Below are 13,186 nucleotides of genomic sequence, written 5' to 3'. Positions count from 1 at the left end.
TCGCAGCAGCCTCAAAAACGGAGCTTCCTGGCAGTTTCGGGGATAATTGAATAAAGCACCCAAGGGCGTATGTGATGAAATGAAGGACGGACAGGACATAGCTGTGCAGAGTTAGACTACCATGGGACACATTACAGAATCCCCGTGCCTCAGTTTCCTCATCTGTAATTATGAGTTCACAGGTGTAGACATTTCGCAGACTAGCTAATAGGCTTTTTAAAAAGATGATATTTAAAGATAACCCATAATGCCTCTAAAACAGGTCTGTGCCTAGCATGGAGCTGTCTGGGTACCAGGTAAAGGAGTCAGTTCTTGCATGGACTGGAAAGCGATGAGTAGACATTTGTCTAATTTTTTTCTCTGCAGAATGGAGGTATAGAAAGGGTCTGAGAATTAAGTCCTCTTGAAAGGAGGGAGCCAGCAGTAGCCTTCCCTGATCCAATCCTTCCAGTCAACAGCCTGGGACAGTCCACATTCACTGCACAACCATGCCCAGCCAGGCTTGCCAGGCAAGAAGATTCACTTTGTGCTAGCTTCAGAGGCCTAGAGCCAGGTGTCTGCATAGGCCTTTGGCTCAGGAAATGTCCGGGTTTGCTTTAGTGTCTGCTGTGACCATCTTGCAGTTCTTGGTGATTTTGACTCTAAAGGTGTGTGTAGAATGAAGTCCCCCGAGGCAATGGAGCAGAGGATGTGCTGAGGGGAAAAAAAAAAAATCCTTGATGTTTTCCCACCATTTTAAATGTTTTAATTGTGTGTTTGTGTGTGTCTATATGTATATGTGTCTTTGTGTGTGTGGCTGTTTCTGGGTGTGTCTGTATCTTTGTGTGTGTGTGTGTCTGTGTGTCCATCCATATCTGTGTGTCTGTGTGATTGATGTCTCCCTGAAAATCATGTAACTAGTCTTGATTAGAATAGAATCTCTTTTTTTTTTTTTTTTTTTTTGCCTGCTTCACTAGGCCAGGTTACTATTTTTAAAGTCTGAGAGATAAATTGGGGTTCAGCTGTCACCTGACTTCTTGGTGTGAGCCAAATTCCCAGTAGGAAGACAGTCTTCTCTAATGGCTTGAATTCCATCCAGTTATCCAGGTTCAGGAGCTCAGAGGCACCATGCTGCCCCCTCAGTCTGAGTCATTTCACAGAGCATGGAGCAAGGCATCACTGAGTAGCTTCAGAAGACCAGGAGAACTGAGCTGGTTTCTGCTAGACAGCCCAGGATATCCAGGCAGGCCCAGCTGCATGGGTGGAACAGGCCTGAAATCCAGCTCCCTGGGAAAGCTAATGCAGGAAAGGCTTCCCCAGGCCAACGGCCACCCTGGCCCACAAATGAATTCATTACCAGCCATTGCAAATCAGTGGAAAACCGTATGTCAAAATAAAAGATAAAGGGACAATTTAGAGTGTGGTTCAGCGGCAGAGTAGTTGCCCAGCATGGGTGAGACCCTAGTTCGATCCCCAGTCCAGAGAAGACCAAGAAGAGGAGGAGGAAGTGGGGAAAGGGAGTGGAGGAGGGTCATGCCTTTGGGCAGGGCATCCTTGAGTAGCAGCAGTGGTCGATACTGTCCATCTCTGCTAAGTAAGCCAGGAAGTCTCTCCAAAAAGAGAACCTGACAGGCAATGCAGGCAGCATACCCATCACACAAGGATGGAGGGACCTGCCTGGGATCTTTGCAAAGGAACAGGCAACATCTTGAGTTCTCTCGTCTGTGAAATGTCCACTGAAGTGAACGTTTTCCTGGTGATTTATGGAGTCGGAGTAGCCATGATTCCGCAGGAGGTGCTTGAAAAGTATGTGTTGGGGGACGCCCCACTCTAGGTATGCGCTACTGTTACTGCACATTTTCCTACTTTAGGACTGGAAAGACATCCAGGATTTATTGGGGTCTCATCGTGCACCAGGCCTGCAGCTATTACAACTACAATTACTGTGAAGTGAACTTACTTTTCGCTCAAGAGACTTAATGCACAGGGATGTTAGTTAGCTCATCCCAAACCCTACAGTCTGTATGGGACTCAGCCGGGATTCAAGCAGGAGTGCCTGGCTCACTTTGTTGTGGCATCTATGCCAGGACAGATTCTCCCATTGATGATCTGGATGGGAATTTCCCACTGGGAACCACAGCAGGAAATTCCTGGTGGGATGGGCCCGGCTTTGCTGTCTTGTTAAAACCTGTTTCTTTTTGTTCCATCTCATAGCCACTCTGTGTCCTCTCCCCGATGCTTTTGTGCTGTTGTGGCTTGCTTCCTGCACTCCTGTCTGCAGGATCCAGGTCCTTCCCTTCTGTTACTCTGGGGATCTCCTGCCCACTCCCAGGCCTCTCTGTTCCTCTTCGTTCAGTTCATGGAATTTGCTTTGTGAAGTTCAACACTGAGACTATCAGCCGTGTTTCTACAGTTCTGTAAAAGCAGAAATAAAGGCAGCAATAGGCACAGAGTAAAATATGAAGCCCCCTAATAGCCAAGCAAATACCCATGAGGGCTGAAGAGACAGCTCATCCTTTCAACACTTGCTGCTCTAGCAGAGGACCCAGGTTTGTGCAGAGGACCCAGCACTCACATGGCAGCCCACAGCCATCTTTAACTCATCTCTGGATGATCCATGCCCCTCTTCTGGCTTCTGGATACACCAAGCACATACTCAGTAGACATGCATGCACGCAGGCAAAGCACTTATACATATGAAATAGAAATAAGTAAATCTTTTTAAAGAATATCCATAAAACAATAATGAGCAAATAGGCCAGGGGAAAGGTGAGAAGCGATGCCCTGTGCAAAACAAGAACAGCTCCCTTGGTTTATACTCAGCTCCCGATGTGGGATAGTCATTGTCTCTACATGAAATACCTAAGGGGTGCACACTGCAGACCTTGAGTATGTTCACCACTGCATACACCTTCGACAAAGGTGCTTCCTGATGAAGAAACATTTCTCATCTAGGTGTCTATCCCAGAGAAATAACCAGAGGCAAATTCTTTAAGTACCTTCTATCCAACTTAGTTGCTATGATAGACTAATGGTCACACATCAGCAACAATGTATTTAAACAATGTAACACTGTAGTCATTAAAACCAGATTTTAACAAATGCCTCCCAGTATGGGAAATTGATTACATAATGCAAAAACAATCTGTATGTAAAAGCTGTTGCCTGTACTATTTCCTGGCCCTGTAAAAGAACATATAGTTGATATTATTTCTTCATTCAAAACTATTTCTTCCGTGCTTCCCATGTATAAAGCATTATGCTAAGTTGTAAGGTGTGCAATATTGCTAAGCAGAGCCCCTGGGCTCACAGAGCTGAGTGTAAGGAAGGTCTCAAGTCAGCAGTCAGGAGTCAGTCCATTAACCGGGCATACTGTGGAATTCGTGCCGTACTGAAGACAGTGAGATCAGATGGCATTCTCGTTCTGAAGGTGATGGTTAGGCCTGTGCCGTGAATGGCAGTAAAAAAAAACATTGCCACCTGAGAAAACTGTGCAGGTGACAGGCAGACCAGAGGTAGCAAAGGCAGGTGGCCCATGAAGGGAGAAGGAGGGCACAGGGAAGGGTCAGGGCTTCACCTTGGAACAGTGCTGGTGGTGACATGGAAGGATAAGGCAGGCTCCACAAGATACTCTATTTGCAGCTGCATAATGGCAGGAGGCGGGGTCTCCGGGGGTGGTGACAGGCGGATGACTGGTGAGCCAGGCCCTTTGCTCCTCCCACAGGCTGGGTAAACCAGACTCTCTTCTGGGGCTGAGCCCTGGCTACCCACAAACTTCAAGCAGGGAAGAGCACCCCCACGCCCCTGGCCTTCCATCTTGTAGACCTTCTCGGTGGTGGCGGTCCACGCAGTCCTGTTCTCCTCTTCCCCTGGAGAGCATATCCCACCTGAGCCCCATGGCTGCTGAAGTCCCACTGGAAGGCCAGGTGCTAGCCTCGTCTCACAGCCCCAAATCCCATGGTCCATGAAGCAGGTATTCCAGGACTGAGAGGAAAGGCTGGTGATTGTGTGCTGCTGTTTGCAGAGAACGGAGCTGCAGTGGGAAACCGTGACTTCCTTGGTGCCGATTGCAAGGCACTCTGGGAAGGTCCACGGCAACTTCAAAAGCATCTGCCTTGTATTCATCTCACAAGTTAATCAACACTTTCTGTCACTGCCGGCAGCTTTGGGGGTACTGGGAGTGGGTGTGACAGTCTACACTGCCTTGGGTTAACCCTGCACTTGCTCTTCCTGGGGAGACGAGGAAGTTCTCCCCGTTTCCGAGGTGCACCTGTCTCCACTGACTGACCTTCTCTCCACAGCTGGGGCACCCAGGGTGACTTCTCCACAACCCACGCGCTGCCGGCCGTTAAAGTAAAGCTATTCACAGAGAGCACCGGTGTCCTGGCCTTGGAAGACAAGGAGCTCGGGCGGGTGAGTGATCCCTTTGGCAAGGGGCGTGTGACAGAACAGAGAGGGTGTCTGTGGTGCCTTTCCTGCCCCGGGGTCAGGAAGAAGCAGCACTTCCAGGGCTGAAGGGCTGCATTAGGCTACACGGTTAGCTCTGAGACCTTGAGGTAGTCTCTCCACCCTGCGCCACAGTGCCTCCGCATAAACGCTGGCTAACAAGACACTCCACACCATCGCACCGAAGCACTATTTATAGCAAAGATGTGCAATGCCACTGCCTAGCGTAACGTGAAATTCATTGGCTTTTAACTACCTAACCTCCTGGCACATTAGCATCAACATAATGAGATAAAAGGGGAACAAAGAGAACTTAATTTGCATTTAAACGGGGGCATTCAGAATATAGATAATTGAAGTGTTCTGCTCCCCCCAGCCCCCCCCAGCCCCCCCACCCCGTGTGGAGAACAATCTGTTGTAGGGACCCAGGTTGGCAGAGCTGGGTACCAGGTCTGGGGTACCAGTCAACTAACTGACTGATCTTGACTGTCCTGGAAATATGCCCACAATGCCATGCTCTGAGATGCCACACACAGTTAGGCATAGATGAAGTTGATTGTAAAGAGGTTTTTGTTTTGTTTTGATTTGTTTCGAGTGTCTGCCAATATCAGATGGGAATAGTAGAGAGAGAGTCAGGCAGGCTGCCGGATGCTCTTGCCCGGAAGGACTCTCCCTCCTTGAACATCCCACCCCATCCATCCAGTGCCAGCAGAGACCATACCCAGGGGTACTGTTGATCGAAATACCCTCAAAATAACTGACACACACCCTTAAAGGTGGCGCCAAGGACACAGTTGTCCTTGTTCCTTGTTTTGTTGCTGTGCACGCTAACTGACCTTGCCAGCATTCTTGAGACATTGTCAATGTCTCCTTAGACCTTGCTTCAGGGTCTCCACACTTCCTAACATGGGCTGCCCTGCCCAGCAGAGCCCACACCAATGCACCTCACCCTCCTGGTCCTGGCACTGTGGACTGGTTTTCAGTGACTGCCATCATCCAGATACCCTCCATTCTGAGGATCTTGCCGGCCTCCTGGAGAGTCTCAAGGACTTGGTATGGCCATGTCAAAAGAGCGCAGAGCTGCCCAGGGGCCACAGATGAGCTTTGCAAGACCAAAGCCCCTGGGAAATCATGAGCCAGTGAGAAGGTGTGGTGGGAGAGAACAGACATTCTTTTCTTCAAATTGTTTACCAGTTCCATGCGGATAATTCTGCCCAGGATGATTAAACCAGTAACTGCTCCAACTTCTCTGGTAGAAATGAGACAGTTTCTGTGGAGTGTGAGAACCCTGTCCAGGGCCACCGAGTCACAGGGAGCCCAGCGTCCCCAGCTGCCAGGCCCAGGGATGCTGTCCTCAGAATGTGGTTAGACTCACCACGCGCATAGGGATGAAGCAACTTGTCGGAAAAGGAAGGCTGGCAGCTCACCAGTCATCTTCGTACCGCATTGCCCCGGTGGAGAAATAAAGCAGCACTCTACCGAGGTGATAGAGTACCACATGGTGCTTGCTTCCAGGTACCCAGGCACGTGCTTCTTTCCCCTTCAGGCTTCAGGAACTCTGCCCTGACTCCCAAGAGCACACACAGCCTGGCTCGCTGCTGACCGCTGAGCTCTGCTGGCCTGGCACCCTCTACAGGCAGTAGCTCTGAAGGCAGCAGCTGCAGGACATGATAGCACCGTCTTTTTCTTTTGCTTTTTTTAATTAATTCATTCATTTAATCACTCTGCTGCCTGATCCCAGCACCCTCCCTCCTCCCCTCCCAGTCCCACCCTCATGCCCCTCCCTGCATTCTCCCCTCTCCTTCTTAGAGGAGGGAAGGCCCCCAAGGCGTGTCAACCCATCCTGCCACCTCATGTTGAAGCAGAACTAAGTGCATCCTCTCCCACTGAGGCTGGACAAGGCAGCCTGGCTACGGGAAAGGAGTCCAGAGGCAGGCAATAGAGTCAGAGACAGCCCATGCTCTAAATTGTTAGAGGAATAAGCTGCACATCAGCTACATACGTGTAGGCGGTTTAGTTCCAGCCCATGCATGCTCTTTGGTGGTGGCTCAGTCTCTGTGAGCCCCCATGGGCCCAGGTTAGTTTACTCTGTAGGTCTTCTTGTGGTAGCCTTGACCCCTCCGGTTCCCTCTATTCTGCCACTCTTCCACAAACTCCCCAAGCTCAGCCTATTGTTTGGCTGTGGGTCTCTGCATCTGTTTCCATCAGCTGCTGGGTGAAGCCTCTCAGAAGACAGTTAGGCTAGGCTCCTGTCTGCAGGCAGGGCAGAGGATCATTAATAGTCTCCAGGGTTGGCTCTGTCCTATGGGGTGGATCTCAAGTTGGGCCAGTCATTGGTTTGCCATTCTCTCAATCTCTGCTCTATCTTAGTCTCTACACTTCTTGTAGGCAGGATAAATTTTGGGTTGAAGAATTTATGGGTGGGTCAGTGTCCCTCTCCCTTCACTGGAAGTCCCACCCTAGGGTGACGCCAATAGACTCCTAGAAGCCTCCCCTATCCCAGAGATACACCCCACCAATTTTCATTCTCTCTTCTGGTCCTCCCCCTACACTCACCCTGCTCTCCCCTCACCTGATCCCCAACCCTGTAACCCTCCTCAGCCCATTTCCCACCCAATTCCCTCCCTCCATCTACTTCAGATTTCTAATTTATTTCCTCTTCTGAGTGAGATTCAAGCATTCTCCCTCGGGCCCTCATTGGCTTCTTTGGGTCTATGGATTACCGCATCGTTAGCCTGTACTTTATGGCTAATGTCCACTTATAAATGAGGACATGTCATGTGTGTCTTTCTGGGTCTGAGTTACCTCACTCAGGATGACCTTCTGTGTAACTCCAAGACCTGACACTCTGACACCTTCACACAGACAGACATGTGTGAAGCAGCCAAAACACCAATGCATATTAATAAAAACAAATTTTAAAAGCACCATCTTTTTCGAGTTCTGCCATTCTGAAGACCACATAGATAGTGCTCTGTCTCTGTCGAGCTAATTCTACCAAGCTAAGCAGGGTTTCCCTCCGGAGTCCTGGGGTTAGCTTCAAACCTTCAGCCATATTTAGATTATCCCATCTGTGGTATGTCTCATACACAAAATTTTAAAAATAAATACATCTTTTTTAATGTACTCATAAAAAAATTCTTGGGGGTAAAGGGAGCTTCAGCCTTCCAGAGTGTCTGTGTGGGAGTGATTCACATATTTTCCCACATGAGCCTTCCCTAAGTGAACAAAGACTCAGAAAGGTCATGATATATATGATTATATATGAGTATGTATCCCTCTTTTACTAAAACAGGTACAAGATATACATACACACATTAGTTGGACTATTGGTTTGAAAATTAGTTCATTATATCCCATACTAAGCTGTCTCCTTTTGCATGGCTGTATAGTATTCTACTGTTTATATAGGTTTGATTTAACAGATCTTATAGTGATGATTATTTAGAATAATTCATCTCTGGAAGTATGAACAATGCTTTACTGAGTTACCTTAGCTGTATTTACTTGCAAGTGTTTATATTCCTATAAGATAAATTTCCTAAAAAGCGATTTTGTTGATCAAATTTTGGATTTTGACAGAAAAGTCAAGATTGTCTATATGCTAATTTATTCTTACACAAACTGTGTGAATGTGACTGTCCCCACATCCTCAATAGCACATGGTAGGGTTAGCCAATACATCCAACACTTGCATTGGCAGGCCTGCTGCTTTCGATCATTGGTGCTGCACACTGGGTAAACAGAAGTAAACTCAGGCACAAACCTTTAACCACCAACACTTGCAGGACACAGCCAGAAGTTACGGTGCAGTGTAAGAAGCAGTCTGCCTGAGACCTGGAGGAAAGCACTCATCCAGGGCAGACCCTCTGGGAAGTGGAGATGCCTTTCCTGGGGAATGCAGACAAGGCTGGAGAGAGGGATAGGCTCAGGCCAGAGATCAGCCTGGTTAAAAGCCAGGGCCCAGAGGGCCCAGCAGGCTGCCCCGCATCCACTCTAGACTGAGCAGCCTTGATTTCTGGAGTGCAGCCTCCAGTGGGGGTGGCTGTGGCTGCCAGTTCAGCCTCCCCCCCCCCCCGCAGGAAAGCACATATGGCCTCCACCATGAGTGACAGAGTGCTCACTCAGCAGCCTGGGACTCTAGGCCAGCCTGTGGCTCCCACACATTCACAAGGGTCCTCGTCCTCCCAAGGTTCTGGCACACAGGAAGGGGACTCCAGCCCTTCTCAAGGATGGAAGAAGTGCTGGGACTTTATCTCTTCATCCACCCTGAAGAGGGACAGCAAGGGAACCCAGCAGCAGGCTTTGTGGACCGGCCAGTAATGATGTGGTCATTTGCATTTTGGATGGACAGTGTGTTGCCAGCAGGAGCTGCTCCTGGGATCCATGTGGGGGAGGGCTGTTAATGAGGTTCCATGTACAGGTGGGAGAAGGAAGCCCAGGATGATCTTGGCATGTGCCTGGCCACTGTGCTCTGCCCAGCCCTCCCTTCCTGTTTGCCAGCGTGCTCCTCCTGGCCAGCTCTCCCACCAGACCGACTCAGCATCAGCGCGATGCTGGGTGAACAGCCCTTCCCTCTGTCTCCAAACGAGGGCAGAGATGCCCTTAGAGATGGAAAACTCCACTGCAAAGGCCAGCGAGACAGCTCAGCAGGCAAGCCTGGCACCCCGTGTTCAAGCCTCAAGACCCATGTGGCAGGAGGAGGAACTGACTCCTGAAGCATTTTCTCTGACCCATGAATACACCCGAACACAGACACATACACACATACACACACATACACTCACACACACACACATGCACACAAACACACACAAACATACATACACATACATATATATACAGACCCATACATATATACACATACATACAGAGATACACACAAGCACACATACAAACACACAAACACACCAACACGCTTTCAGACACACATACACACAAACACACATACTGTAGAACACATGGTCACACACTAACATAAATAAGTAATAAATATAAATTTTAAATATTTCAAAAAATTCTCTGGAGCTGGAGAGATCATTCTCAGTACTAGCTTAAAGATTGCATTAGCAAGTTGAGCCCTGGAAATAGCCAAAAAAAAAAAAAAGAGGCTGGGATGATACTCTGGCCTATGAGCATTGTTCAGATAAAAGGCAAGTAAGTGTCATGAACAGAAGCTGTCAGTCAGAATGCCAGACGTGAGGTGCTGGAACCCCTGCAACTCACCAGGATGCCACCTGTCCACAAAGATAGCTGAGTACCACCATCACGAGCAAAGTGCCATGGTCACTTGGCAACCTCGGGCTGCTACTGAGAGGCCCTGTGGATCCCAAATCTTACCTATATTCATGCTGTATTCACACAACTTCTCAAATTCTTTAAAACATGTGTAGATTCCTCGCGTATCATGTATATTCTAGACATTGGGCGCAGGAAAATGTAAATGCTATGTAAATACTCTTATTCTGTGCTGGTTAGTGAATGAGCCTGAGGGAAAAAGTTTCTGTGTGTGTTCAGTGCAGACAATTATTTTCTTCCCAAATGTTTTCAGCGTTTAGTTGGCCAAACACATGCATGTAAAATCCACAGGTCTAGAGAACCAAGTATAGCTGTTTCCCTTTGTATATACAGGGCTTATGTTTTTGAATGTATGTTGATATAAAAGCCACAAATATGATATGAACTTTTAGTGTGCTGTTACCAGGATAATTGATCAAAACTACTTTCCAGCAGTGCAGTGTGATGGAGCCCCTGGTAGCCTCCCAGCTTTGCCTTCACCTCCAAACCCTAGCAATTTGAGGCAGCATGACCCCAGCAAAGTGTCTGACAAGCTGCCAAGAGGCATTTTTCCAGAGTGGAGGCTGCTTCAAGCTCCTTCTGTCCAAAGCACAATGAGGAGTCAAAAAAGAAAAATCCCATTCCAAGTACCACTGATCCATGACCCACAGACCTCTTCTCCTTCCTTTCTCTCATTTCTCACTCTTCTGTCTTTCCCCACAGGTTCTGATGGGGTTTTCTTCTTATAATGATGAAAGGTCTAGAATGAAAAGGAGAGAATAGCCTAGGAGCTGTCTATTACAAACATGCATTTCTCCAGAGCAGCTGTCATGATGAGAGATGGGCAGTGTTCTCTTCCTCAGGTTACTCTCTTACTACTGAATCTTAGAAAAATCAAAGCAGAGCTGGTGCAGTGGCCCATGCCTTTAATCCTAGCACAGAAGTAGAAGCAGGCAGATCATCGTGAGTTCGAGGCCAGCCTGATCTACAAAATGAGTCCAGGGCAGCCAAGATTACAAAGAGAACCACTATCTCGAAAAAAAAAAAAGAAAGAAAGAAAGAAAGAAAGAAAGAAAGAAAGAAAGAAAGAAAGAAAGAAAGAAAGAAGAAAAAAGGAAGGAAGGAAGGAAGGAAGGAAGGAAGGAAGGAAGGAAGGAAGGAAGGAAGGAAGGAAGGAAGGAAGGAGAGAGAAAGAAAAGAAAAGAAAAAAGAAAAAAGAAAAGAAAAGAAAAAGGAAAAGAAAAGAAAAAAAAGCAGGATCACCAAGTCACCCTCCTACAAACTTAGCCAGCGAAAGAAAGAAGGAAGAAGGCATTCTGTAGGATGTGACTGTGAGCTGAGCCAGCCTGGGTTAACAGATGAGTTTTGGCAATGGAACCTGGGCTAGTTGTTGCATATCTTCTAAAGTGTCAACTCCCCAAAACCCTGACTGTTTTGCTTCTGTTTTCTAACAAAAACTGATGCTTTCTTGTTACAGGTTATCCTCCATCCCACCCCAAACAGCCCTAAACAATCTGAGTGGCACAAAATGACAGTCTCCAAAAACTGCCCTGATCAAGACCTCAAAATCAAACTTGCTGTCCGAATGGATAAGCCTCAAAACATGAAGCACTCTGGGTAAGTGTTCCTTTCCCCATTTGAGCTATGGGGACATTCATTTCTAGAGACAAAAATACAACAGAAGGGGAGAACAAATGTACATAGCTCAGTTTGGATCCCTAGAAGTGTAGAAATGAATTAAGCAAAACACAAAGGGGTTCGGAGCATTGTGTGGAAGGAAGTGGAGAGGACATGTAAGCAGCTATTAAGGTCCACAGTGCTGGCAGTTCCCATAGGCTTCTTCAGCTCCAATCTCTGCATTTTCATTCATGTCACCAGGAGACTAACTTCCCTCCCCCTCTAAGAGGACTCCCAATGCAGTTGAAATGTAGCTGGAGCCTGCTGGGGGCTGGCCTGGCGGGGAGGCCTCATGTAGGCATCCTCCATTGTCTTCCTGCCAGAGGCTCCAGGACTCCCTCCCTCTCTGGGAGCAGCCACCTTCATGAGGTGTGATCAAGTGCCTAAATCGGGTCAAAAGCAAAGTCAGGTTGAGTGAAGTTATAACTCCCCAAAATTGAGTATCTGCAATCGTCATTCTGTGAAGGTTTTCGGGAATGGCCAGTTGAACGACTTCAGACAGAGCAAAAAGAACACGGAAATGTGGTTTCACTTTACAGAACAAAGCAATGGTTTAAAAAAAAAAAGTTGATGGCTGGTTTCTGTGAAGCCATAGCCTGCTAAATTATCTTTTTACATGTGATCATTTGCAGAGGAGCAGGGCCATACGATTATGAAGAGGGAAGAGTCTAGACAGCAAAAGAAACTGGGCTTTTTGGCAAACACTGTATAGGTACCATTTGCCTACTGGCTGTCCATGGCCTTCTAATGACTAGAAAGCTTTGCTCTGGTCACTTGAAAACTCAAGATTACATATATGGCCTAGAAGTTTATGGAAGTTTATGGTACTAAGTGATAGTCAGCAAGAGGGGCCAGCTGAGCAGAAGCCTGCAAGAAATCCAAAATAGCAACCAGGACAGGAAATGGACATTCTTGCACACGAGCAGAGCCTATATCATGTGGTCAGTTCCTGCCCATGATGCCTTTTGAAGGCTGCTCACATGCTAGATGCTAGTTCCTGAATATCACCCCTACCTTAGGCTTGTAGAAGTTACACAGATTATTGTTGAAACTAGGCTATTCCCAAAGCCAGGGATGGGAACGAAGTATGAGAAGCTTGTGAGGAAGGATAGCAGCTACTTACACACTCTGTTCTTACTCAGGCCTCACTAGGGAGTCCAGCCAGCCTTTCCTCATTTCACTTGTATCTTATGAAACAGATATGGCACAAGTTCAAAGTTAACCTGGGCTGTGTGCTAAGATCCCATCATCCCTGAATAAAAGCAGTGTTGAGAGAATGGCTCTATCAATGTAGTGCTTGCTATGCAAGCATGAAGTCAGTTGCTTGCTATGCAAGCAGGAGCACATTTTAGAAGATGATATAGCAGGCTGCGGCTCCATAGAAACCATTATACAGGGCAAGGCTTGTCTGTAATCCATCCCAACACTGGGCAGGCAGGGGCAGGTGAATTCCTAGAGCTTACTGGTCAGCCAGTCTAGTCAACTAAGTGAGGTCCAAGTTCAATGTGAAAAGCTGTCTCAAAAAAAATAAGGTGGAGAATGATTGAGGAAGCTGCCTCTTGGCAAACACACACACACACTCGAGTGGACACACACCCGCTCATGTGGTACCTGCATACACACATGTGTTATGACAACACAGACATGTATAATGGACACATACACAGGGACATGTTCCCACGGTCAGCTGTTCCTCCTCCCTACCTCACTCCTGATACATTTTTCAGGAAAGTGAAGGACATGTCCCCAGCATCCCTTCTCCCGCCAAGCTCCATAGTCTTGGTTTAAAGAGAAAGGAGTTGAGGCT

At 47.6% G+C, this 13,186-nt stretch overlaps 1 protein-coding gene across 3 annotated transcripts in view; it reads left to right on the top strand.

The window, feature by feature from the left end:
- Positions 1-13,186, top strand: part of Cadps (calcium dependent secretion activator) — a 444,339-nt gene that overhangs the window by 262,223 nt on the left and 168,930 nt on the right. For all 3 annotated transcript variants that reach the window (XM_055599062.1, XM_055599061.1, XM_055599060.1), the window contains exons 7-8: positions 4,281-4,392; positions 11,180-11,319. In XM_055599062.1, the coding sequence (XP_055455037.1) occupies positions 4,281-4,392; positions 11,180-11,319 (252 nt within the window). The remainder of the gene's footprint in view (positions 1-4,280; positions 4,393-11,179; positions 11,320-13,186) is intronic.

Source organism: Psammomys obesus, unplaced genomic scaffold (assembly GCF_907164565.1).
Source record: "Psammomys obesus unplaced genomic scaffold, mPsaObe1.curated_primary_1811, whole genome shotgun sequence".
NCBI classification, from domain to species: Eukaryota; Metazoa; Chordata; class Mammalia; order Rodentia; family Muridae; genus Psammomys; species Psammomys obesus.
Note: the sequence above shows the minus strand (reverse complement) of the source record. Positions and strands in the feature narration are given on the sequence as shown.